Source organism: Echinops telfairi, unplaced genomic scaffold (genome assembly GCF_000313985.2).
Source record: "Echinops telfairi isolate 266 unplaced genomic scaffold, ASM31398v2 ScPeMD7_1;HRSCAF=3_0, whole genome shotgun sequence".
Classification (NCBI taxonomy): Eukaryota; Metazoa; Chordata; class Mammalia; order Afrosoricida; family Tenrecidae; genus Echinops; species Echinops telfairi.
In genome coordinates this window covers 14,648,667-14,676,126 of record NW_022103896.1, presented here as the reverse complement: position 1 = coordinate 14,676,126, position 27,460 = coordinate 14,648,667, and the positions used below count along the sequence as shown (strand labels likewise).

General features: G+C 52.6%; 1 protein-coding gene across 1 annotated transcript; it reads left to right on the top strand.

The window, feature by feature from the left end:
- The first annotated feature begins 537 nt into the window (after positions 1-537).
- Positions 538-8,042, top strand: TRIB1 (tribbles pseudokinase 1). Its single transcript, XM_004697395.2, has 3 exons — positions 538-897; positions 3,115-3,407; positions 5,691-8,042. The coding sequence occupies exons 1-3, from the start codon at positions 538-540 to the stop codon at positions 6,154-6,156; spliced, it is 1,119 nt and encodes a 372-aa protein (XP_004697452.1). The 3' UTR covers positions 6,157-8,042.
- The last annotated feature ends 19,418 nt before the right edge of the window (positions 8,043-27,460 follow it).

Here is a 27,460-nt window from a genome sequence, read left to right as displayed (position 1 = left end):
GCATTGGCCGGGGTCGGTGCGGCGACACACTCACTCACACTCAGTCACTCTCTCCCAGCGCGGCGCGCTCGCTCACACGCTCGGAACCTAGGAGCGCGCAAGGACCCGGAGTGCCGCGGAAAAGTTGCTCCGGCTTCGGTGCCGAGACTTCTCGCTGGGGAAAGTGCATTGGATCGGAGTCTGCTCGGCTCAGGAGGACCTTTCCGCGGGCCTCGGGCTTCTGGGAGCACCAGCCACCTCCTCTGTCTTCGGGATTGTTGGCAGCTGCGGCAACAATAGCGGCTGCCGCCTCGGGCCAGCCACCCAAGCCGGAGCGGATCTGCGACCCGAACTGGCCGCCGGCTCTCGGACGCAAGGCCAGCGTGGTTCTCGCGTGCCTCGGGCGTCCGAGAGCGACCCCTGCGCTGCCCCTCGTAGAGGCCAAACCCTCCCAGGACTGCCAACTCCGTCCCGCGGGCTGGAAGAAGTCGCGGCGCCGAGCCTGCAGCGCCTTCCCGCGCGGGTTCCCGGGCGCACAAAGCCTCGGCCCGGGACGGGATGCGGGCGGGCCCCGTGCGCTCGGCCATGAGCGGTGCCGCGCAGCCCCGCGGCCGAGTCCTGCTGCTCCCGGCCGCCCGCGGCGCCCCGGCCAAGCGCCTGCTGGAGGCGGACGACGCGGCGGCCCTGGCGGCCAAGTGCCCGCGCCTCTCCGAGTGCTCCAGCCCCCCGGACTACCTCAGCCCCCCCGGCTCGCCTTGCAGCCCTCAGCCCCCGGCCGCCGCGCCGGGGGCCGGCGGCGGCTCCGGGAGCGTACCGGGGCCCAGCCGCATCGCCGACTACCTGCTGCTGCCCCTGGCTGAGCGCGAGCATGTGTCCCGGGCGCTGTGCATCCACACGGGCCGCGAGCTGCGCTGCAAGGTAGGCGCTTAGGGCTCGGGAGCCGGCGGGGGCTGGGGGACTCAGGGCGGGCCGAGGGACTGGGGCATCTCAGGAACCACCAGCGCTTGGGACAGGGCGAATAAGTAGGTCGAATCCAGTAAGGCGACATTTGATCGAGTCACCCTTTGGGGGGAGGGTGCTGGGGGGTTCGTGGTACCGGGTGGGGGCTCAGCGGCGAAGAGGAAGTGCAGGCTTCACTTGCTGAATCTCTCTTTTCCTTGCCTTGGCGCTCAGCCGAGCGCGTGGAGTTCCATATAAGTTGTGGAATTGCACTGGATTCCAGAGCCGTGCCATTCCCCTCTCTCATTCTCCTGCCCCCACCCCGCCCCCGCCGCCCAGTCCTGGAGAGAAGCCGGCTGGGGGTGCCTCCTCGGAGCTCGGAGCAGCTGGCCGGGGTTCCAGGCACGGGGTTTCAGCTGCGGGTGGAGCAGGGTGAGCTCCCGACTGGGGCTTTCTTGCTTGCCCCACGCTGGGACGCAAATGCCGCCCAGACCCTCTGGGCCCTCCCTCGGGGGTGGGGGAGCAGTCTGCTAGGGGCTTCCACCGGCAGGGCGCGGTGGGGGTGGGGGCGGATCTGCCGGGAGGAGGAATGTTGGGAAGCCCACGCCGGCCGGGAACTCTTACTTCCGTTCACTCCCGTATTTCCCGGCCGGCGATTTACATCTGTAAGAAGGGATCCCCGGTCCTGGAGCTGGAGTTAGAAGCCGGCTCCCGGCGCCCTCCACCAATGCCCTCGGGCGCAGGCCATTCCGGCTGCCCGTCCTTTGCGAGCTAGACAGCCCGCCTACTCCTCACCGACACTCTTGAGAGCCCCCTCCCGGCCTGATCCTTTCCTTTCACCCGAAAGAGGGGGTCACCCCAGTTAAAGTCACTCCGGGTTTTCTCCAACTCACCTGACTCCCCCAATCCCTGGGCTTGCTGCTGCCATCTACTGCCCAAGCGGAGTGAAGCCTTTCGAAAGCACCCTCCAATCCAGTTTAAAGAGGGCACTACAAAAACCGTGTTTTTGTGGGTAGCAGAGGCTCTGCGCGCTTTTGGGGAGAGGATGTGTGTTTGGGCCCACGGGTGGGCCGAGAGGAATGGGCGTCCGAGGGATTCCTCTGGCTGGTGGTGCAGCAGCCAGGCCTCGGAGGTGGGGTGGGTCTCCGCTATTGTGCAACGCCTTCAGTTCCTCTGAGCAGATAATAGCTGAATCCAGATGGTGACAACTCGTGTGTCACCGTTTCCAGTTGAGTCTAGAATATGAGTAACCCGACCAAACAAAAGGGACTTGAGGAGCCCAGCTGCTTCTTCAGGACTTACTACCCCATTTCCTGTGGGGTGGGGAATAAACAAACAAACAAACAAACATCCCATTCACAGGATCACTGGGAGACTTCTACCTGAGTCAGACTGTGGGCTGGTGGCTTTGGGCCCCATGGTCACAGGCTCCCTTCCTGCAGACTGATGACCCAGCTGCCTGTTCTCCAGCCCCAGCTTCCCCAGAGGCTACAGCGTCACCACATTCTGGGCCCTTTGTGCTGAGCTCTTTGGGTCTGTGGGAGGAATGTGTCTTTCTAGGGGACTGGGTTCTGCTCCTGGGTGGGGGTGGGGGACCCCAGGAGAAGTGCCTTCCATTCACTTTAGCAGCACTGCCTGCAAACCAGGGGACACAGAGGGTGGAAGGCTTGCTCTCAGGGGCTGAGGGTTTGGTGGAAGATGAGAACCTGCGGAGATGATGCTCCTTTCAAACCTCTCCTAGGAAGAGGGGAGCCCTTGGGATGTTAACTAGCTGGGGGTTACCAGGCGGTGCAAATGGTTAAGTGCTTGACTGCTGATGGAAAGGTTGGAGGTTCTTGTTAACTGAGGTGCCTCGGAAGAAAGATCTGGCAAGATGCTGCTGGGAATCAGCCATGACAACCCTATGGAGTCCAGTTCTACTCTGATCTGGCATCCATGAGACGGCTTTAAGTTGGGGGTCACATTGAGCTGGGGTCGGCTTGATAGCCAGTGGCTGCTGGTCACTGTGGTAGGGGTAGCTAGGGATGCATTGGGGGGCCAGGGGGTGGGAGGAGTGGGTCGTAGAGAGAAGGAAGGGGTGTGCAAGGAATGGAGTCTTCCTGTAGTCAACCAACAGCAAAGATTGGAAACCTCTGCCCTGGACGGGGAAGGCGGGCTCTGCTTCCAGTCTCCTTAACCGCCTGCCTCTCTCTGCAGGTGTTTCCCATCAAACACTACCAGGACAAGATCCGCCCTTACATCCAGCTGCCCTCACACAGAAACATCACCGGCATCGTGGAAGTGATCCTCGGAGACACCAAGGCTTACGTCTTCTTCGAGAAGGACTTTGGGGACATGCACTCCTACGTGCGCAGCCGGAAAAGGCTGCGGGAAGAGGAAGCTGCCCGGCTTTTCAAGCAGATCGTCTGCGCCGTTGCCCACTGTCACCAGTCGGCCATTGTGCTGGGGGACCTGAAACTTAGGAAATTCGTCTTCTCCACGGAGGAGAGGTGAGGGCAGTTGCAACTCTTCCTGCAGCCCGTTGGAGCCGCGATGCGGGTGCAGGTTGAGCCAGTTAGGGGCAGTGTGTTGGTTCAGAACAAAACTAAGGGGCTGAATTGGCTCCCATTTAGCAAGTAGAAGTCCTGCTCCTGAGGAATCCAGGCCAAGGTTGGTTTCCCCTGTGTTCTCTTGAATATTGCCTGGGGACACTGCTCTGCTGCAGCAGCTGCAGGAGGCCACGTGTCCACGGTCTGCCTTCCCTGCTTCCAGGTTCAGGCTCCATTGTGGTCAGAAAGGCCAGTTCTGCTGGGGTGTAAATGTCACCGGTCTTTCCCAATATTGACTCCTAGAGGAAGTTCACAGAGCTTTGTTTCGGCGGCGTGTTCTGGTTGGTAGGTTGGTTGGTAGGTAGGTAGGCAGGTAAGTAACTAGGAAGGGAGGTAGGTAATGCCTAGAAGGTGTTGTCAGGCAGCTAGTAACTTGGCCTCTTGTATTTGGAGACTCCCACCCTCTCCTCCCCTGAAGTCAGTTCGGGCGGAGACCCCCGGGGCTTCTTCACATGCTCTGGTGGGTGTTTAGATATCCTGTTGGGCTGCATCCTCAGAAAATGGCCACATTGAATAATAAATGGAAAGTGGCCAGGGCCAATGGCTAAATATAGATCAGGAAGGATGAGATGAGCTTGATGGGTGAGGCACTGGGTTGAGGTTTCTGACTGTTCAGATAACTCAGGAAGCCGCAGCACGGAGACTCAACCTGAGTGTCAGAGGCGGCCCGCATCCTAGTGAGGAGCCTTCCTTTGGTGGAAGTGTGATGCTGCCCTGTCCTTTTTACCTTAACCTCCAGATCCTTATGAGAAAGCCCAGCACTGAGTGGCCATAGAGCATGACCTTGTACTGACCTTGTGGCCTTGGTTGAAACATTCGGATTAGCACAGAAGAGCGAGTTGTTTGCAATGAAACAGGGCTCAGTTCCTGGCAGATGGGCCTGCGATAGGGTGATGGGCTTTCTGAAACATACCTTGCACACCTCCTGGCTGGCTTTTGAAATCCCGAATTGCACAGGCGAATGTCATGGGCATGGGGTTTGGCAACCGGAGGGTTAAGCAATGGCAGGCTGACGCGATTCGGGTAACAAGCACAGGTGCAGGGTTTTAGTACTACAGCAGCCAATCAGGGGCAGCCGGCCTGGGTTGAGTCATATTTTCCGTTTACAGAACCAATGGGTATTTTACATAACGACAGGGAGGTCATGCTGAGGACATACCGAAGTTAGCACATGTATACTACACTCCAGGGAACAGGAAGGCAGGAAGAAAGAAAAAAAAAAAAGGAACACCAAAACCCAGACCCTGAGAGGAAAAGGAATCGACCCATTGGGGGTGTGCCAAATGTTTGACTTCACAAGGGCTTTACCGAAACAGCTCAGTCAGAGCAGCCAGCAGAGGCCAGCTGCCACTGAGGGCTACAAGATCCCCTGGTTAGCTTTGAGGGGGATCCAGGAGACTTTCAGGGTCACTATGAGTTGACATTGGCTCAGTGGCAGTGAGTCTGGTTTTAGTTTGGGAGACTTGGGTGGCTGGATCTGAATAAGGGTGTCCCTGCAGCTTCCTAAGAGAGCCTCGGATGAGAAGTTTTTCAGCTCTAACTTGTAGGGCCATGTGTGCGTGTATCTGGGTAGACATTTGGGGGGGGGCCCTGTTTCCTACAAATTCATCACCGTCTGCATTGTGGCAAGACACTGTTTGTGAACTCATCCACTAAGAGATGCAATGAGATTGTCTACTCCCCCGGAAGGAGTTAGTCTCTCGGATGGAAGCCCACAAGGACAATTTTGTCCTGTCCTACAGGGCCACCATGAGTTGGCACTGACTCGATGGCAGTGAGGGTGTTTGGCGTTTGTAGGTTTCCCATCAGCGTTATCCTCGCTAGCCTCCTGGGCCCAAGTGGCTCCAGACCCCTCTCTGTGTGTCTGTGGATCCGGATGGATGTGGTCTGGCTCACAGTGTGCCTGTAGACTGTTTAGGCGGAGGGACTTTTCTGCTCTGGGGGCTTTTGCCACCAGGCGAGGTCCATCTACACGCCCCTGGGACACGCTCCTGGTTCCTCAATGTGAACATGGCAAGTGGCATAAGCCCTCTGAGGGTCCCTCCCCGGGGCCCCAGCATCATGTGTCCCAGGCGCGTTACTGGACCTCTGTTCTGAGGGCCGGGTTTGGGCCGGCCTTGTAGTTCATAGCAGCAGGTTGGTAAGTCCTGGCCTGACCCTTCTCTCGTTCTCTCCGTCTGGCAGAACCCAGCTCCGATTGGAAAGTCTCGAAGACACGCACATCATCAAGGGGGAAGATGATGCTCTGTCAGACAAGCATGGCTGCCCAGCCTACGTGAGCCCCGAGATCCTGAACACAACCGGAACCTACTCGGGCAAGGCCGCGGATGTCTGGAGCCTTGGGGTCATGCTGTACACCCTTTTGGTTGGACGATACCCTTTCCATGACTCAGAGCCCAGCGCCCTCTTCTCCAAAATCCGCCGTGGACAGTTCTGCATCCCCGACCACGTCTCCCCCAAAGCCAGGTGTCTCATCCGCAGCCTCTTGAGACGAGAGCCTGCCGAGAGACTGGCCGCCCCTGAGATCTTGCTCCACCCCTGGTTCGAGTCCATCGGGGAACCTGGCTGCAGCGACTCAGAAACGGGCGCGGCAGACCAGATGGTCCCGGAGTGCCGGGAGGACACTGACATGAGCTTTTTCTTCTGCTAAGCCTCACACCTCCGAAACCTCATCCTTCTCACACATGGCATTTCCATTTCGAAAGACAAACAGTCCTTCCTTCGGCGTGGTGCCAGCCAGATCCGTGACTGCGTCGAGAATGTGGCTGCTGAGCCCCACGTGGCATCCCTTCTCCTTGGTCCCCACGACCAGTGACTTTATGGAGTTGAGCAGCAGAGACTCTGGCTGACCTGGACGGATGTTTCCCGGGCAAACCCTGGCGACTACCCTTTTGTCAGTCTGGGGGTGGCGTATCTTGTAGGTTGGTAGAGCGTGTGGGCAGCCTATGGCACGTGGTGGCGTGAAATTAACTTGAACAGGCAAGGAAGTGAGTCCCACAGTGGCATGTGGGGTGATCACCATATTGTACCAGGGGGGGGCGGACAAACTGTTAACCTCCTGTCTTCGAACACCTCGTGGGTAGCTAGGCTTGGGCTGCCTCGTTTTCCTGATTGGAGAGTTTTTGTTTTGTTTTAACTTGCTCTCCCTTCACACTCACACTTCAACCAAGGACTCCGCTCCGTTTTTCGGAGCACACTGTCTCAGGCGCACCCCCATCTCCTGCTGAGACTTGGTGTGCACTAATGCCTTCTCCTTCACCTTCTCCTTGATTGGGCACGTCCACCCGCACCCCTCTAATGCTGAAGGCGCTGCCAGCTAGGTATGGAAAACCCGACTGCTGTTGGGTGTCCAAACGCCTGCAGGCTTTTGAATAAGTTGAGCATTTGGAAGGGTTATCTCTGGGGTGTGCCCTCAAATACATTAGCACTTGCCCCATTCCTCCCCAGCCACTATCTCAGGGCGGGCTTTTGCTTTAGAGATGAGCGCTCAGGGGACTTCCCAGCCCCTCTCCCAAGAGCACGCACAAACCACCTGAGTGCTTCCAGACTGCGTTTTGGATAGTCTTGGACGAGCCTGGGGCCCAACTTCTGGAGTGCCTCTGCCCGGCATGGTGCTGGCGTGCTGTGTGGTACCTGTGGTTTTGCACGCTGGTTGGTGACTAGTTCCCACGAGGAGTGGCTTAGGATGCATCCCTGCATTTCCCATCTGGAGCCAAAACAATAAGCCCCAAACCTCGGGAGTTGGAAGGAACTTCAGAAAGTATCGAGGATAGTCCAGCCTCCTTCCTCCTGCACACTCCAAGGCAAAGCCACCACCCACCCCACCCTACCCCACCCCGAGTTCTAAGATGGGAAGCCATCCCTGCTTGAATGCTTCCAGAGACCGGGACCTCACTACCTACACAAAGATAGCGTTTTTCTGGAGACAGTCTAACGCGCATTAAAAACAAAAGGACAGGGACAGGTGAGATATCCAGAAAGTGTCTTGGGATGAGCAGAAGTCAGGTGGTTAAACGGGTAAGCAAAACATACTGGTTTTTTTTTTTCAGGAAAAGACACAAAACCAGGCGGCGGTCTTCCAGGGAGGGCAACGCCGAGGCGAAACTACTAACCTGCATTGTGGGAATGCTGTGTATACCTCACGTACTGTGTACTCTGTACAGATCCCCACCCCCCTTTATACCTTTGTCCGACGTCATCTGTTGTGTGAGCTCCGAGGCTTATTGTGTGCGTGTGTGTGTGTGTGTGTGTGAATAACCTGCGTGTCTCAAACCACGTGAAATGTGAATGACTATTGGCAATACGACTTGACCGAGCAGCGGCCTCGAGGACAGGGAGGTCTAGGCTCGGCTGTGCTAGGGCTCTCGTGGTGGCGCGACCTTCGTATCTGTGATACATTACCCGCTGAGGACCGAGCTGGCAGGGACTTCTGCCCGGAAAGCTAGAAACACTAGGCCCTTCTGTACATGTGTACATATCACTGATGCAGCGGTCATCCGACCTGTAGAGAGATTTTAATAAATCTGGTTTCGTAAACCTGCGTGGTGACTTTCTTCACAGGTGCTGCTCCCTTAGCCTTAGCAAGTTCCCTGAGGGGGCTGAGGCCTGGGGGCAAGGAGGTCTCTGCCCTCCCCACCTCCCTCTGGAAATGGAGACTTACTGGGGAGACAAAAAAGAGACGTCAACATGGTCAATACATGGCCTTGGAGCTTTGAAAGGTTCCTGGGAGAATGGACGGAAAGAGAATGGTATTTTCCCATGAACTTGGTGAATCCCTTTGTGAGTTTGGCCCCACTGACCTTTGTCATTCCAAGTGGACAAGACCGTCATGACAGTGAAGCCACCTTGGTGGGAGCCATGGGCTGAACTTGAGGATGGGGGAAGTTTGAAGAGGAACAGGCATAAATACGCCTTGACTTGTGAGAATCCCTCTAGTTTTTGTTTCTTTTGTTAGGGCAGGGGCCTTTGGGAGTGTGAGGACTGTCATAAGCACTTGTGAATCCCACGGGTTTGGGAGTCATTGCTGAGGTTCCCATCGGTCCCTCAACGTCATTCCTGCCACCTGCCCCTGCCCCTACATTAGACCTAATTCACATGGCTAATCAAAGCATTTCCTTTTTTTTTGGACATCCTATAAGGCAGCGGTTCTCAGCCTGTGGGTTGAGTCTCCTTTGTTGTCGAACGACCCTTTCACTGGGGTCGCCTGATTCATAACTAGCAAAATGACAGTGATGAAGTAGCAACAAAAACCATTTTATGGTTGGGGGGTCACCACCACATGAGGAACTGTGAAAGGGTCGCAGCATGAGGAAGGTTGAGAACCACTGCTGTAAGGGATTGGAGCCCTGGTGGTATAGCGATCACACATTGGCCTGCTAAATGCAAGGTCAACAGTTTGAAACTACCAGCCACTCCTTGGAGAAAGGGCTTTTTAGGCTGATAATTTAGTCCTGGAAACTCACACGAGCAGTTCTGCCCTCCCCTATGGGGCCGGTATGGCCACGTTGGGCTTGGAAAGGTAAGCATTGAGGAGCCCTCATAGTGTAGTGGTTAGTTGGGCTGCTAACCACAAGATCGGACCCAGCAGTTCGAAACCACCAGCCGCTCCGAGGGAGAAAGATGGGGCTATTCCTGTGAAGGGTTACAGTCTGGAAACCCACAGGGGCAGTTCTACCTGGCTCTCCAGGGCCTCCGTGAGTCCGAAGAGACTTGAACCAGTAGCCCTTGTGGCGGTGAGTTTTGTTGTTTTAGGGGCGGACGGGAGAAGCGCAGGAGTAGCCATTTGAATCGCAAAGGTGGAAGAAGAGAAAGGGCTTGCTTGGGTCTAGTTCCTTTTATAGCTCTGCTACCGCATTGCTTTTGTTCTAAATGAAATGTGTGGGCTGAAGTTTTTCTTAAAGAAGGGTAACAGGGCAGAAAACCCCGGTTGCCTTTAAGTTGGTTATGACTCATGGCCACTCCATGCCTTGTGGGCCAGACCTGTCCTCCAGGAGGGCTTCCCTGCCTGTGATCGCCAGACCTCTCCTTTGCTGCACCTGCCGGGGAGGGTTTGAACCGCCAACCTTTCGGTTAGCAGCTGAGTGCAAACCATTTGTGCCCGCTGCTGTGTTCTAGCTCAGTGTGTTTCCACAAACTGAGCACAATGAGTAGCTGGATCAAGAAGACAAATAGCATTGGCAGCATGCCCCCGTGCCTTCTTCAGTCCCTACTGGCCCCCCACCAGGGTAACGGCCGTGAGATAGACTTCACTGTCAATGTACAAATTCAGAACACGGGCTAACCTGTCAGCTCTGGGTTCCCATGTAACAGAGTCATGGATGGTACACCTGCCCTTTTCCAGGTGAGATTGCCCGGGAAACAGATTTATGACCCTGAAGAAAGGACAGCTCAGGCCTCTGGAACCCAGGAACTTGAGATGGACAAACAACCGTAGCAGCGTGGGAGGGGCCAAATGCCTGGAGAGGCTTAGGGGCTAGCAAGGGCGGGGGTGGGGGCCACTGGGGTAAAATCCAACCCACCCTGTGGGGTTGATTCTGACTCCTTGTAACCCTCTTGGACAGAGCAGAACTGACCCCCACCCCCCCATAGGGTGGACCGGAGCAGGCGACCTCATTCTCCCTTGGAGGGCTGGTGGCTTTCAATCTTTTAGATAGGAGTCCAGCACTTAACTCAATGGTACCACCAGCTTTCTTATCCCAGAGCACAACCCCCAACCCAAACCCGTTGGCTCCGACTTAAAGCAACCCTATAGCACCGAGTAGACCTGCCCTACAGGGTACAGTGGACTTGCCCTATAGCGATTTTCTAAGGCTGTACATCTTTACAGGGAAGCTGTAAATTCTCACATCCTCCTTCCACAGAGAGGCTGAAGGTTTCAAATCATTGTCCATTGGGTTAGCAGCTGAACGCTTAACCAATGCCCAGCCAGGGTTCCTTATCTGAAGAATAGGACCCTTCATCCCCCGCCCCCTTCCATCCCCATCCCCAAGTTCCTGGACCAGGCCTGAGAGCATACCCACTGTAGAGTGTTTCTGGCCCAAGGAAGCCAGATGGGGTTCAGAATAAGTCCTCAGGCAAACAGCAGGATAACACCGGGGACCTCACTGAGCTTTAAATCTAAAGATTTCAAAATACTTAGCCAGCAATTAAGGTTACAACAGCCCTTTGTAGCTGTTAGGTGCACCATGGAGAGAGGAATGTGGGTTGGGATTGGCTGGGATGACATGTGATGCCACAAATCCATAAATTAATCTAAGGTTGCATCATAGAAGACAGGGGTGAGAGGGCACTGAGCTGGAGAGCGAATCATCCGTCACTTATTTTCCTTTGCACCCTCCACATCCTTGTCCTTTCAGTCGATTGTTCAAGTCACACCTCAAAGACCTCTAGATCCATAACGTATTTTCTAGAACTTTCACTCACCCCCCCCATCCCCCCCATGCAACTGTCCACTTCTCCCTCTTTCTCACTCGCTTTCTCTGCCCTGATGTGTTCACGGAGGTCGCGTGAAAGTCGAATAGCATGTGTCCCATTTTACAGAGGAGGAGACCGAGGCTCAGGCATCGCATCTCCATGCCCGCTGCTCAGCAGTAAGTAGCTCAGAGGTGGTGCTGTGAATCAAGTTTGGTGGGAATGACGCGTGGAGAGGAGGGTGTAAGACAAACAGAGAGTCTGTATCTTCGTGAATGTTCTCAAACTCACCGGTACCTCAGTCACAAAGGTGGGGGCGCCAATGAAGATGAGCGAGCCAATAGTCATCAATCAGACACTTCTGTGCACCTACTGAGAGCTCTGTGCTTTGGAAGACCCTTGCTCTGGATGATGGGAAGCTATAGATGGGAAGAGCCAGGGACTGCCTCGTCAGCGCTCAGCATAGTGCCTGCCACAGGAAAGTGCCTGATGCCAACACTGGATGGGAAGATGGATGAATGGAAAAGAAGATGGATGGAAGGATGGATGGATGGAAGAGAGCTACATGGAAGGATAGATGGAAAGATGGTATGGATGGATACATGGATGGCAGGGTACGTAGGTGGCCGAAGGAAGGAGAGAAGGGAGGGAGGAAGGAATGGATGAGCGATAGGATGGGTGGGTGGATAGATGAATGGGTTTCCTTTAGCATACCAGAGCCTAATGGGCCTCCAAGTCAGAAACCAGAAATCACATGACCAGGAGCCCCCCCTGGCTCTGGAGTCTACCGTGTCCTTGAACCAATGAATCGGCCCCTCTTAGTCTCAGTCCCTGATGTCTCTGGTCCATTTGACTTTTTTTTTTTTTTTTTCTGAGCCTGTTAATCTTTTTTTTAAATTTTTTATTTATTTATTTTTCTTTTTTAACATTTTATTAGGGGCTCATACAACTGTTATCCCAATCCATACACACATCAATTGTGTAAAGCGCATCTGTACATCGTTTCTCAAAACATTTTCTCTCCATTTAAACCCCATTTGACTTCTTTTCTGGAACAACCGAATCCTATGCGCTGTGTCAGAGGGACTGTGGACCAGCTCCCTGCGCCCCTTTAAGCCAGGCCACGCAGTACCAGTGGCCTTCTTGCTCCTTCCATTCGGCGTGAAGAGCAGCAAGGTAGTCATGTTGTTGGGAGCCAAGGAGTCCCTTGTCAGCCCACAGCAACATGACAGAGGAAAACTGTCCCGAGGGCCCTGGTGGTGCGGTCCTTATGTGCTGGACTGTGATCTGAAAGGTGAGAAGTTCCATCTGGTCTGCACCCGGCGTTGTCCTCCCGTAGAAACTCCTCGGAAGCTCACGGGCAGTTCCATCCTGCCCGATCGGGTCTCTCTGAGTCAGCATCACCTCGATAGCAGCGTGTTTGGTTGTTGTTGTTTTAATCCTTACAGGAATGGGTTCCCAGGGCTTTGTCCTGTCCAAGTTCGAGGTGGGTTTGCACCACCAACCCTTTGGTTAGCAGCCGAGCACTTCACCGCTCAGGACTCCTCGAGGGCTCTGAGTTCTAGTGATGGGGATTATGGATTTGGCTTTCCAACCCTGCTTTGGCTGGGAAAGGGAGGGCAAGGGGTGAATTTTTCATGCTACTTGCTCCCCTAAAAATAAAGGAGCAGGATCCCATATTCTTTTGGTCCTTGAATGCTCCCAACTCTAGCCTGGAGATCCCTAGAAGAGGGAGGAGAGGTGAAAGGTGCCACCAACCATGACTCCTCAAACCTGCCAGGAGTCATTAGGAGACCCGATTGGATCTTCTTAGCACCTCTGGAAGGTGGGTGCCTTGTCCCCAGTTTACAATGGAGGGTGCCGCGACCCAGAGGCAGAATCATTGGCCCAAGGTCACACATAGCAAGGGAGGGGTGAGTGGGGCTCCCATCTGGCCTGCCTGGCCTCAGGCCACCACTGTTTGCTGTCCTGTGCTCCCCACACTGGGGCCAGGGTACCTGTCCAGCACTCATTTTCTTTCTGGGTTGGCTTGCTGGGAGATCTTGGGCCAGGGTACGTAGATGACACCTGAGCTTGTCCTGGCTTTCTCTGTGCACTCCACAGGCTGAGGATTCTCAAGTGAGTGTTTGTGATATTTTGAGAAGGAGCTAAGCACTGCCCAGGAGCCAGCAAATTCCTTGAGGCAGTAGCCCTGTCATCCCTTTTATAGATGAAGAATCCGAGGCTCCGAGAGGATAGGTGGTTTGCCCAAAGTCACACAGCACAGCATGCCTTTACCAGAGCTCACTTCCACAAAGGGGCACCGCCTCCAGGTTTGGAAGGAGCCAGGCTGCTCTCGTCCTCAATATAGCGTGGTACATGGTGGAAGACGACGCATCGGATGATGAAACTGCGACACCTCCATGCCCCCAAGTGATTGCTGGTCAGTCTTTTAGGCTGGGTGGGTCAGAGGTGCAAGACCAGTGACACTCCTACCCCAAACATGCAGATTTTGATGGCTACCAGGGGCTGGGGGTGGGTGGGTGGGTGAGAGGGAGAGGGAGGGAAGGAGGAAGGAAGGAATGAAGGGAAAGCCATCGGCCAGGGCATAGGTTCCCAAATTTATTTGGCCTAAACTCAATGCCCCCCACCTGGCAATGAAAAACATTTGTACTATAGTCAATAATCCAATCCCCCAGGCCCCACCTCCCTGCCCAGATGATCCCAACACATTTGGGAAACACAGGGCTGGCTGAAGGGGAAGGTAGGATTCAATCAGAGGGAGATAGGAACTCCTGGGGGCAGGGCTGGGCAGGGCAAGCTACTGGAGGTTTGATAAGTAGTTTAGGTTGTTGAATACAAAATGGATTGAGTGTAAATGTTCATCGACAGTAAATACAGTGTGGTTCCCTGGAACAGAAAGAGGGCTTCGTGGGGGGGATGGGTGAGACCCGGATGAAGCCGCGTGTTGGGTTACTCATAAGGCCCCCAGGTCACTTTCCGGGCTTCGACAAGAGGGTCTCCAAAGGCCAGCACAAGAGGAAACCGGAGCTGGGAAAGGAGAACGTAGAAATCCTCTGCACTCTCTTTGTGAAGCTGAATGATTCCCAAACTAAAAGCTTATTTGAAAAAACAAAAGATTTGCAAGGACCGGCGTACCTCCTTTCACCCTGCTTTGAAGATCATTGCCCGTTTTACCAACCGAAGGCTGACAGTGGCCCTGCGAGGAGCAAGTCCCTGGGAGCCACTTTCCCACCAGCATGCGCCCCCTTCCTGACCTGCAGGCATGTCCTAGGTGGGTCGTTTGGGAAATATTTCAAGATTTCTCATCTGACTGTTGCACACCTAATAGACTACAGTCTGAGCAGGCGTACCTCACACGGGTGCTGGGAAATCGACACATGCATGTGACTGACTGTGTTATGAAGCTATTATGGGCAGTGGTCTGGCGAAGAACCCGGAACATCTCGGAGGCAGGCTGCTAGTCACGAAGACTGCACACAAGTCGGTTCTGTGGTGAGTTACAGGTGCTGCTTAGGGGTGACAGCAGAGAACTGGGCTACCTAGGGGTTCCTTGGCTGCAATCTTTATGAAAGTGGTGGTCAGGCCTTTACATGGAGTGAGCCCCAATCGCCAGCCTTTCTTGGTAGGAACTCTGCTCACAGATTAGGCATGTGATGGGCCACAGAAAGGTTGGCAGGCCTGTAAAGATTATAGCCTAGAAAGCCCTCGGGGTGGTTCCCCCGTCTCATGACTGTCACACGAAGATGCCACGATTTGAAAACAACTCAGGGGCGTCTAATAGCCACAGACGTCTAGTGAGGACTGTTAGCACCCCCAGCAGCCACAGAGTGGCTGTTCTCATTCTTGAAATGAGTCCCATGTCGAACCAGAACTGAGGTCAGGAGAACAAGGACAGCCAAGTCACCAGAGAGGGCTGAGGGATGCTCTCCAGAGACGGCACTTGGCCTAAATTTGTTCCCTCTGTTTACTTGGTGCCAGATTGTGGGTCATTATCTTCTTCTATGAGACTTCAGTCCTGCGGATGCATGGATGCATGGATAGATGCATGGATGATGTGTGGATGCATGGATACATGGGTGATGCATGGATGCATGGATAGATGCATGGATGATGTGTGGATGCATGGATACATGGGTGATGCATGGATGCTGCATAGATGCATGGATGATGCATGGATGCATGGATGATGCGTGGATGCATGGATGATGCATGGATGCCCTGCCCTGCCATGCCACATGTCCTCGCTGTTTCTCCTCTCAGTCAGCCCCTACCTCCCTGAGGCTTCCAGAGTTCCTCCCAGTCCATGCTGCCCTTCTGTGTGTATGCTGGGAAAAAGGAACTTGGGGTGAACCTAGGGTGCAGGGTCTCTCATAAATCCACCCCATAATTCCCTCAGGCTGGACATCATCCTCTGCAGCCTTGTTTGAGTCCCAACACTCCCCTTTCCCAGTGGCTTCGATGGGGAAGCATAAAAAGAAAGCTCCAGAATGCTGTGCTGGCCCAGGGGTGACTTGCCTGGAGTGATTTCCTGGATGATGGCCCCCTCCCCCAGCAGCAGGTCACATGAGTGAACTCCTGTTGGCTGTAAAGCTGGAATGTGGGAGAAAAAGAGCTGACACGGGGACCTGTGATCAGAAAGCTGACATCGCTGGTGAATAGCAAATTCCTGAGTGTGGGAGGTTGACCAAGACCAGGAATTCTCATTAGCTGGGGACAATCAGTCTTGGCTCTGACTGCGGAAGCCAGTGGGGGTGGGGGGTGGAGGGGTGCAGAGGTCATCAGTGTGGACAGAGGTAGGCTACGCTGGTCACTGGTCACCTAGAGTCGGGGCTGAAATATGAAAATGCTTCTGAATCCCTTCCCCTAATAATGCCCGTCCCCCACTCTGACAGCCGCCCACCATCCCCTGCAGCGGCCTCTCCACTCCCCCACAATCCAGCAACAACAGAGACACTGCAAGAGCTTTTGATGGGGTGCAGTGGGGTCCCCGTCTCCTCCCTTCCTGGAGGGCCAAGTTATTATAGGGTGCCTCTTCCGCAGCCGCAGCCCTGGGCTCAGGCGCCAGTCTCTTCTCATCCCTTCTCGGGGCTCTCCCCTCTTCAGAGCTGAAGGAAACACAGGAAATGTGTTAAGCCGATTATTTTCCACACAGCAGCCCAGTGCCAGCCCTCTCCTATCCAGGGCCCCACGCAGTCAGCAGCCCTTGCGTTCCCTTCCCCTCACCTCTGCAGCGCCTCCTGGCTCCCCCAAGGCAGAGAGACTCAAGTCCTTTCCTGCACGACGAAGCCGCTGCTCCGCTGCGATTCGGTTTTACGTCGGGGAGACTGTGAGTTTTTTGCTTATGGACATTCAGGAGCTCAGGAGTATTTCCTTTTCCCCCTTTGTATTGCCTGATGGAAAGCCCAGGGCTCAATTGGTGGTTTCCCTCCATCTAGGAATAAGCACGGGGTGAATAAGCCCTCCCTGACTCCGTCTTACTTCCCTGTGGCTTCCTACTTTGTCCATCTTTGTGACCCACCTCAAGCCAAAAAAAAAAAAAAAAGAAAAAGGTTTTGTATTAACTTCATGAGGTATAATAGACAAAAACACAACGCATCTATTTAAAGTATAAAGTTTGATGGGTTCTAGTGGCGTCGTGTGTAGGCATGGGTCTGCTAACTGCAAGGTCCAAAGTTCAAAGCCACTAGCCACTCTGAGGGAAAGAGATGAAGCTTTCTACTCCTGTAACAAGTTACAGTCTCAGGAAGTCCCAAGGTCAGTGCCCCCTCCCCCACTCGATGGCGGGGAGTCTGGTTTGAAGTTTGCAGCGACTGCCTGAATGTGTCCATGTAACCACCACTGTGAAGATGCCCATTGCCTTGGAGTCCATCTTGACCGCAGCCGATAGGGCCCAGACGAGCTGCCCCAGGGCACTGGCTCCAGGGCCGCCCTCTGGATGGGAGCAGACTGCAATGGTCTTCTCCCCAGGAGGTCTTGGTGGGTTCCAACCGTGGAGAGCCACGTGCTTAACCACTGTGCCACCGGGGCTGCCAATGATGAGGATAAGGAGCCCATTCCAATGATTCCCCCACCCCCCAACCTTGTCTCTTTTCTCAGCCCATTTGCTGCCCCCTTGGGGCCCAGGCTGCCTTCAGTCCCTGAAGATTAGATGCGTGACGTCTCCTTGCGGCATGCAGCCCAATAGTAACCCAGTCTGCCACGGAGCCTCCTTCCGTAATGCCGTGAAGCCAGTCGAATGATCCCTACATGGTGCTGGTGTGCCCGCGCCGATTCTAACGGTGACCCTGGAGGACAGAGTGCACAGGGGGCTGGAAGCTGAAATCTTTCCTGGAGCGGATCGCCAGCTCTTTCTTCTGCTGCGTGAGCTCGTGGAGCAACCGTGGACCTTTCCGTGAGCAACTGAGTGAGTGCTAGCCGCGGCTCCCGCAGGGCTCCCTGTCCCTAGATGAAGGCATGGTGCATGGAGGCTCCGAGCCGCGGACTCTGCGGCTACTGCACTCAGTGGCCCCACAGGAGAAAGAGCTGGTGACCCTTTGCAATCAAGATGAAACCCAAAAGGCAAACTCACTGCCATCGAGTGATGACCCCCCATTCCCGCCCCACCCCCCCCCAGGTTTCTGAGCCTGTCCCTGTTGGCGGGAGTGGAACGCCCAGTGTTTCTCCCAAGGAGCTGCTGCTGGTTTCAAACTGCCAACCATGCAGATCACAGCCCAACACGTAACCACGACACCACGCTTAGAAACCCCTGTGGGGCCACCCTTCTCTGTCCCACGGGGTTGCTGTGAGTTGAACTATACCGGGAGGCACCTAGTAAAAACAGACCGATATTTGTTCCAACTCTTACATGGGTGCTGGACAGACTGAGCTTGCTTCTCAAGTTCCCTGTCCCTCTTCCTGCTCCTGGACCAGTCTCTGGAGGAGGACATCGTGCTTGGTAAAGCACAGGGGCAATGCAGAAGGGGACGGTCCTGGGGCAGGGACTGACGCAGTGGCTGTGGCAACGGGCTCAGACAGAGTACTTGTGCAGATGGCATAAGACCAGGTTGTGTTTCGCTCTGTTGCTATGAGTCTGAACCCACTTGATGGCACCTAACAACAACAACAACAACAACAACAACAACAACAACAACAACACCAATCTCCTGTCCCCTCTGGCCTTCCTAATGCCAACGAGATTCTGCAGATCTGGGGCGCCCAGGAATGCTCCTGCATCTCTCCGACTCCAGGTGTGTGGTCAAATGCAGCAATTCTCCAATGCATTTCTTCCACCCTCACCATCCTTCTGAGCACTGAATTCTGGGGAGAGTGCCCAGAATTCTCACGCTGGCCTGTCCCTGGCCACCATCCAGCTGTGTGTTCCCAGGGCTCTTTGCTTCCCTGATGCTCTTCTAGTACCACTCAGGTCAAAGCTGTCCAAGTTCACCCAACCTTGGAGTCCTCTGTGGAGAAGTGCCCTTGAAATGCACTGGGCATTGGACTCCAACCATGGGCCCGGTGAGACCCCAGGCTCTGACTTCCCTCTGTGCCTCTCTGGCCTCCTCTCTCTCTCTCTCTTTCTCTGTCTCTCTCCCCACCCCCCCACCCACCCCTGGTGGGCTTTGTGGCAGCCAGGCTCCTCCTGACTCTCCTAGTGGGCCCCACGGCTCTTCTGGTTTTCTTTCCCTTCCGCCCTCCTTTCCTGGCTTCCTCAGTGGTCACCTTTACCCTTAAATAAACCCTTGCTGCTGTTCTGCATCCATGGATCTGACCTCTCCCTAGTCTTCATCTGGAAACACGCGCACCTAGACAGTGTCTCCTCCTTCCAATCAGAGTCCCAGCCCAGACTTGGCTGCCGAGCACCAGGTTACCGATGTGGAAGTTGCAGCACACAGAGGTCCGTGCCACACCCGTGCCACACCCGTGCCACCAGGACCGGTGTTGTTAGGTGCCGTGGAGTCAGTGCGGACTCAGCAGCGATTGTGCACCCTGGGGTGCACAACAGAATGAAACACTGCCAGCCCCTGCCCCCGTCCTCATCACCCTGCCTGATACCAAACGGAGGGGACTTGGGTTTTCCATGACGCTCACTGCATAGCTCTCCCTTCAAAAGCCCAGAGTCAAGCTGGTGATCTTTTCAATGCAGTTGGTCCAGACCATGTGACCTTTCAGACCATCTTTTGGGGCAGGCCCCTGGCGGGAGCAGCTGGAGCACAGACCAAGCAGCAGGCATGGACGCTGTCTCGAATTAGAGGGGGTCAGCACTTGTGGTGTTAGGTGTCAGCAGCCTGTCCTGTCATGCAGTGTCCACTCTGAACTAACCTTGGCTGGCTCAGGCAGGGCCAGGGCCAGCAGGACACTGAGGAAGCTGGAGACCCCTGCTCTCCGCTGTTGCATTGTCCTCGTCACTCTTCTGGAATGTCCGGGCTGCTTGGCGGGGAAGGAGTTCATCCTCCTGGCTGGGCCTGTTTTCAGGAAGCCATGTGCTTTGGTTATTAAAGTCTGCCCAAGGTGGGAGGGAATACATTGGCCTTTCCAGGAGCTTAGCCAAGCAGTGGAAATCCTTTCTCCTGGTCAAGTACAGGTTGGGGGTGGAGGGGGTGGGTGGGGGGCAGGGGTGGGAACTGCCTGCAGGTTCAAGGCAGTCGCAGGCTCTGGAGCCTTGCTGGTCACATCCTGCTGCTCCTCTGGTAAGACGGCCTTCTGTGTGAACACTAGAAGCTTCTCTTGAAACAGATACTGATTGAACATTTAAAGGGAACGTGCCCTGCATTTACTAACAGGGCTCTCTCTGCCTTGATTGCAAACACCACTTGTGAGAGAGTTTTCTGCTCACAACACGTTTGAGCTACCTTATCAAAACAGAATGCTTTTCTTTGTAAGCATTGCATCCCACAAATAGATGGATATATATGCTAAAATTGAGAGAGAGAGAGAGAGAGAGAGGAGGGTCACAGCCTTAAAAATCCCCAGATTCCTTCCCCATCAGATCTACACATTAGTCCAACCAGCTGTAAAAGGAGGAAAAGTACAGTGGAACCAGACTTAGTTTCTCTTGTGAGGTACAGTATACAAGTTCATTTCAAACAAACAAAAGAAAATCACTGTTACCATGAAGAGGGAAGCTACAGACTGGGAGATAACATTTGAAAGATAAAGAATCCTCTTGAAAAAAATGGTCAAAATATATTTGCTCACACCTCACCAAAGCACCTATCTGAATCAGTGCTTGACCTAATTAGTCATCAGGGAGATGTAAATGAAAACCACAGGGAAATGCCAACGCAACCGCTAGAATCATTAAGTGAAAAAGACCGACTGACACGCCAATTGCTAGCAAAGAGGTGGTACTACTGGAACTTTCACCGACTGCTAGTCGGAGTTCAAAATGGATTTAAAAATATGGTAATAGCTTATTATATGAATATTTAGAGTTAGCCAGCCAGACTTAGTTTAAAATAACAAAAGCAATCATTGAATTGATTGGACACATGGCCACCCAAGGGTGTCAGAGTCGAACTGTGCTCTGACTTCAGTGGCTGAATTTTGTTCCGAAGTAGATCACTGGGCCTTTCTCCTAAGATACCTCTGTGTGGCCTTGAACCCCCAACTTTTTGGATAAACTTGCTTAGAAGCTGAGTGCTAATCTGCTTTGTACTACCTAGAGACTCCAGGAATAGTTTCTCTAAAACAAACAAACAAACAAGCACAAAACCCCTCCATTCTGACTCAAAGCAACCCTATAGGGTCACTATGAGATATAGTTAAACAATCACAATTTAGATTAGAATCTCAACCTGTGGGTCGAACGACCCTTCACAGGGGTCATCCAATTCATAACAGTAGCAAAATGACAGTGATGAAGTAGCAACGAAAATAGTGTTATGGTTGAGGGGTCACCACAACATGAGGAACTATATTAAAGGGTTGTGGCATGAGGAAGGTTGAGAACCACTGGATTAGATGATCACACAGTTTCGATGATCATTAGAGGATCCTAAGATCATCTCATAGTTCAGATGATCATTAGACACTACTGTTAGATGATCACATAGTTCAGATGATCATTAGATGATCGTTAGATCACATAGTTGGCACGATCAGTAGATGACATAGTTTAGATGATCACAGTTTTGTTTGCAACAGCCAATGCATGGCAGCCATGAGCAGGCCAAACATATGTCTTCTCACCATCAGGCCCAATCGAGTGTTGACCTTGGCCAGTCCAGATTGTAGGGCTTCTTTATTGTTTATTTCATCTGGGGATTATTGATACAATTGATGTATGGATTATTATAAGAGTTGTAAGAGCCCCCAATAAAATGATCATTAAAAAACAAAGATTTCCAGTCTTGGAAACCCACAAGGGCAGTTCTACTCTGTCCTGTAGGGTTGCTGTGAACTGGAATTAGCTCCATGACAGTGAGTTTGGTCTGGGTTTTATTTTCCCAAGCGTGGCGTTCTTCTTTAGGGAGTGTTCCCTCTTGACAACGTGCCCAAAGTGCATACGAAGTCTTGCCATCCTTACTTCTAGGCGCATTCTGACAGTACCTTCCCCAAGACAAAATTGTTGGCGCTTCTGGTAGTCCATGGTGCTTTCAATATTCCTTGCCAACAATATCATTCAAAGGCATCGATTTTTCTCCAGTCTTCCTGATTCATTGTCCAGGTTTTGAATGCGTATGAGGAAATTAGGTTGAGATGTAATCCCTTCTGAAGACTGTAGTCTTTGATCTTTATCTGTAGATGTTTCAGTCTTCACTTTCAGCAAACAAGGTTGTATCATCTGCGTATTGCAGGCTGTTAAGGAGCGGCCCTCCAATCTTGATGCACACCCTCCTTCATTCTGGGGTTATTTGCTCCGCATACAGGTTGAATCAGTATGGTGGCAGGATGTAATCTTGATGCACGCATTTTCTAATTTTAAACCATGGGTACCTCTTTCTTTTGCCTCTTGGTCTATGTCTTGTTTACAGTTTGAATTCGTGGTTCAGTCAAGGTCAGATCACTGTATGTCGGGGTCTTTGGGGCTCCTCATGCACTGTTAAAACTATGCATTGTGTTCTGTCAGAAGGAGAATGTGGCATCAGGATTGGAGGATGACCGTCGTCCTTCAATCAACCAGGACAGCAATCAACAAGCTTATAAATGATTGCTTTCAGTTTAGGACCATGAAGAATGCCTCTGGAGCGGAGGAGGAGGGAAAGGAAGGGAAGGGACTCCCTTTCTTGGGCACTTCTTCCTCTTAGGCATCTGACGAGGCATTTCCACAGGGAGTCAAAATCCCCAAATGGCTGGCAGTGATTCTGCCACGAAGCTCAGTTGGGCTCTGCCACTCACGGGGTTGCGATGACTATCTTCACGTTACACAAAAAGAGATCCCAGATTAGAGACGGAAATGCTTGGCTAATATGTAGTATGGAATCAGGGGATGTTGCTCAGACCTTGGTGATATAAAGGAGATGGGCCTGGCATTGGCTGAGAGCTGCCCAGAGCCTTGGGTCAACCCCCACTTGGAGACAGAACCTGAGAGGGGCTGGCTGTCTATGAGGGCAGCTAAACCAAGCTTTCAACATCGTAAATTGGATCATGCCATCCTCGAGTTTAGAGTCTTTAGTGGATCCTCGCAATCCTGAAAAGCAGACCCCAACTCCTCACGTCTATAGTCATGGGACTTCCGTCACCTGGTTTCATGGGCATCATCTCGCTCTTGTCTGGTCTAATTTATCTCTTGCTCTGCTATCACCTCCTTTTAAACAGCGCTCCCTCTTTTGCTGATTCCTCTTCACCCTGTGCAGTCCGGAGGTCACCTCCTCTGGGAACTCTACTCTCCTGACTGATTGATCCTCTGCTTGGGTGGGGTCACGTGTTCTTGCTCCTGCTGCTCATACCTCCCAGAGCACAAGTAGCCAGGTGATCCTGTGTGTTACATCCTCTCCATTGCTGCCTCCATACGTGACTACCACAGGACCCCTCATTCTCACTTACTGGCTGTCTTAGCCAATGTTTCATATTTTTGTTAATGACCTATGTCTGATAGTAATGAAGGTCAAGGCGTGAGGTGAGAGTAATGTGGACTGTGGTGGCTAAGTCTATGTGCTACCTTGGCTGGGCCACTAGGCTCATGGTTTGGCAGTTATCCAATGGCAAAATTTGGCAGTTATATAGTGATATGGCATACTGGGCTATGTGTTGAGCTGCACTTTGAAACCACCAACAGCCCTGGGGAGAAAGATGGGGCTTTCTGCTCCAGTGAAGCCGTGCAACCTTGGAAACCCAAAAGGGGCAGTTCTACTCTGTCTGACAGGGTTGCTGTCACCTGGACGGCAGAGGGTTTGGTTTTAGAGTGCTATCGCTTGGCAGTTATGAGATGAGGTGATTTGTTGGTTAGGGGATCAGGCAGTCACCCTCCAGTTTGATCTTATGTGGTTAACCTCTGTTCTTACAGAATGCTGACTTTCAAGTGCAGACCTGGGTGGCAATTGAGGAGGGTATAGGACTTAGTCGTGTAGGACAGTCTGTGCTTGACTCCGAGGCCACAGGTTGTCATTTTGCCCTCACGCAGCAGCGGTGTGAGGAAGGGCATCAGCGCTTAGATTCCGAACAAACGCCCTGGTTTGCCAAAGGCTCCGGATGACAGTGACAGCCTAAAATCCATTTGCAGATTCCCCACATAGATTAAGCCTGCACGAAATGCTTTCTGCTCCTTAACCAAGGCTGTAGACAATCACGCCCTGAGGCAGAGTGACTGGGGGAGTGGATTCCACCTGCAGCCAGCCCAGGGAGGGGCAGCCTCTCTCTCAGGGCATGCCTAGATGTGTCCTTGATGGGAGTCACCATCCTGGGGAGGGGACAGGGGTCGCCTAGTCATGAGTCGTGCCCTATCAGTCTCAACCTTGGTCTGAAAGCTCCAGGTCAATCTCATAAACCCTCTGACAATGGATGGGTCCCAGTCACGGTGCTGCTCCTCTAGTCCCACCTGTAACTGCGCGGTGTGGATTGATCTGCCACCAATCATGCTTTGTGACAGTTTCTTTTATTTATCTTTTTCCCAGTTGTGAATCATCAGACGCCATGTCAGCCTTGTTTTAGTGGCCTCCCTCCTCTGCATGATGTGTCTGTGTTCTCTTTGTTTTAAGACTTAATACATGGTCTCTTTAAACTACCTTTAATAGTCTTTAAAAATTACATCTGAGAATGTGGGTGAAGGGAGACGATGGACAGTGTAAGAGAACAATAACAATATATGATCAATCAAAGATACATGAGGGTGGGAGGGTAGGGGAGGGAGGGGAAAAAGAGGAGCTTATACCAAGGGCTCAAGTAGAAAATATTTTGGACATGATGACAACATATGTTCAGATATGCTTGATACAATTGATGCATGGAATGTTATGAGCTGTAAGAGCCCCTAATAAAATGGTTTTTAAAATTACATCTGAAGCACACCAGCCTATGCAATCATGAGGTGTCGAAGGGATCAGGTGTAAGGCATCATCAGAACAAAAAATCTTACCATAGTGAATGATGGGGGGAGTGCGAAGTGGAGATCCAAAGCCCATTAGTAGGCCACTGGAGATCCCCTTGCAGAGGGGTCTCGGAGAGGAGATGAGCCAGTCAGGGTGCGATGTAACAATGATGAGAAATACAACTTTCCTCTAGTTCCTAAAGGTTTCCTCCCCGCTCCCACTACCATGACTCGAATTCTATCTTGCAAGACTGGCTAGACCAGAGGAGGTACACGGGTACAGATAGGAACTGAAAATACAGGGAATCCAGGACGGATGATCCCTACAGGACCAGTGGTGTGAGTGGCAAAACAGGGAGGGTAAAGGGAGAATGGGTAGGAAAGAGGGAACCGATTACATGGAACTGTGTGTGACCTCCTCCCTGGGGGACAGACAACCGAAAAGTGGATGAAGGGAGACGTCGGACAGGGCAAGATATGACAAAATACCCATTTATAAACTATCAAGGGCTCATGTGGGAGGGGGGAGCGGGGAGGGAGGGAAAAAATGAGGACCTAATGTCGGGGGTTTAAATGGAGAGAAAATGTTTTGAGAAACGATGTACAAATGCGCTTTACACAATTGATGTGTGTATGGATTGGGATAACAGTTGTATGAGCCCCTAATAAAATGTTAAAAAAAAATAAAATTACATCTGAGGCCCCCAAATCAAATTCACTGCCTTCAAGTCGATGCCCACTACTCATAGCAACCTTATAGGATAGGGTAGAACTGCCCCTGTGAGTTTCTGAGACAGTAACTGTTTCTGGGACCAGAAACCCCTGTCTTTCTTCCCAGGAGCACCTGGTGGTTTTGAATTTCGGACCTGGTGTAGCAGGTTGAAATAAATGACAGCCACTATAATGTCTTGATAATTTAGAAGAGTCTATATTCGGTGATAGCAAGACTGCTAGAATCTAAAAGCAACTCTTTGATTGCAGTCCTGCGTACACATTTTGTTCAGTCCATCTTTAAAGACAAGAACTTATTTATCATTTGTCTAAGACTCCAGCAAGCATGGACCAAAGCAGAAAGCAAAATGAGTGTTATTATTCTTTAGAGTTAGGGAGAGTTACAGGGTATAACATTGATTACAATATCCTGGTTAATTAAAAAAAAAAGTAATATCCTGGTTACAATATAAAAAGGAACAATATTATTAATTACAATGTTCTGATCTCGAGAACATGAGGGTACATTCTAAAGTCATTCACTAGTGGGACTTTCCGAGATGGGAGGGGAAGGAGGCAGGTCATTCAGCAGTCAACAAGATGGTGTTACAGTGGCTAGTGCTAGTCTGTCTCAGTTGCTTATCACAGCCCAATGCCTAATTTGAGATGGGGTCTATTTTGAACCCTCAAACAGGACAGGCAATTTGCTTCCTTAAAGCTTACAGCCAAGAAAAACCCCGCTGAGTAGTTCTGTCCTGTAATACATAGGGCATCACATGGCTCCTTTGGACTTCTAAGACTTTTCCATCTTGACAGTAGCAGATGGCTTCCTCTTGCTTCTGCAGAGTGGCGGGTAGGCTTGAACGGCTGACCTTGCGGTTAGCAGCTCAAAATCCATCAGAAAACAAGACTCCTTCGCTAGGTGTTTAGCAGCCCCTAAAGCAATTCTGGCCTGAAGGCTTGGCCTCCCGCAGGAGTCTGGGAATGGCTGGAAGGCTCCCCCCGGCACTGGAAGTCCTGCACCTCACCCAGTGTTGGGACACAGCAGTGCACAGGCCCTGCTGGTGGAGGGCGCTGTAAGAACTCGGCTGCTCCCCTGTCTGCTTCCTTTCCCCTCGCCATCAACAAGGGGCAGCAGAAGGCCCAGGGAAACAAATTACATACACATTCCAATTAGTCAGGTGTGATGACTTGCCCAAGGCCCCACAGATGGTCCTCAGCAGATGAAGGGTCTTTGTCGTTTTTTTCTACAGAGGCTCCCTCTCCCACAGCCTCCCAGCTGTGGGATCAGCTAGGAGTCAGAGGGCCTAGGGGTCAGAGGGGGTTTTTGATGGTTGATGTACTTGTCCAGCCCGGCCTCTGCTAGGCTCCTCACAGCTTGCCCACCTTTAATGAACTGACCTCCTTTCAGGGAGGGCCTGCTTGGCTCATACCTCGGTTCTTGGCTTCGCACGATGAAAGAATTCATGCAGCTTTGTCATCCATGTGGGTTTTTATAAAGGACAGGACAAGTTTCAGGTTTCACAGTCTCAAAGGGGTTCACAACGGGGCCCGAACAACCACGTGGAAAAGAACACCCACATGTGTGGATCTTGGGGGGCGATCCCAGGAGGCCAGAAGCCCAAGCACCCTAGAGGCTGAGAGCATGTGGGCCAAGAGGCTGTGGATCCGGAGCGGCCACTGCATCTGACCAGGAGCAGGGTAAGAGAGTCTCCTAGAGCGTGTTCCCTGGGGAAAGGTGTAGCTGATGGTATTGGTTGACCCCATTAGCTGAATTAGTCCCACCTGGGTGATGCCATGATCCTGGGCCTTGTTTGGCTTGCCCAGGTGTGCCTCCCACGTGGCTCAGGGGCTTGAGTAAGAGCATGCTCAGTGTGGAGTTTTCATAAGTGTCTAATAGTTGCCTGATTTCTTTCCAACCTCTTCTATGGGGGCCTTTGCAGGCATGGGAAGGACAACCCCCTGTCCCTAAGGTAGCTCCCTAACAGAAACTGAGGCTAACTCACTCAGTAGCTAGGGACTCTGAATCCCAGGCATGCCACCTGACATGCCACCGCAGTCTCACCAATTCAAGTCATGTCCACCAGTTAGTCACACCAACTCCTGGAAAAGACTCTACGTGAATGGATAGGGATGCCGTGATTCCCAGAAGAAGGCATACAATAAGCCCGGCGTAGTGGTTATCCATTGGGCTATTAACCACAAGGTCCGCAGTTCAAAACCACCAGCTGCTCGGAGGGAGAACGATGTGAGTTTCTACTCCTGTAAAGAGTTACAGCCTTGGAAAGTCACGGAGGCAGTTCTACCCTGCCTCCGAGGCTCACTGTGAGTCGGCATTGACTCAGAGGCAGTGAGTTGGTTTTATTTGGTCATGCATTGACTGTGG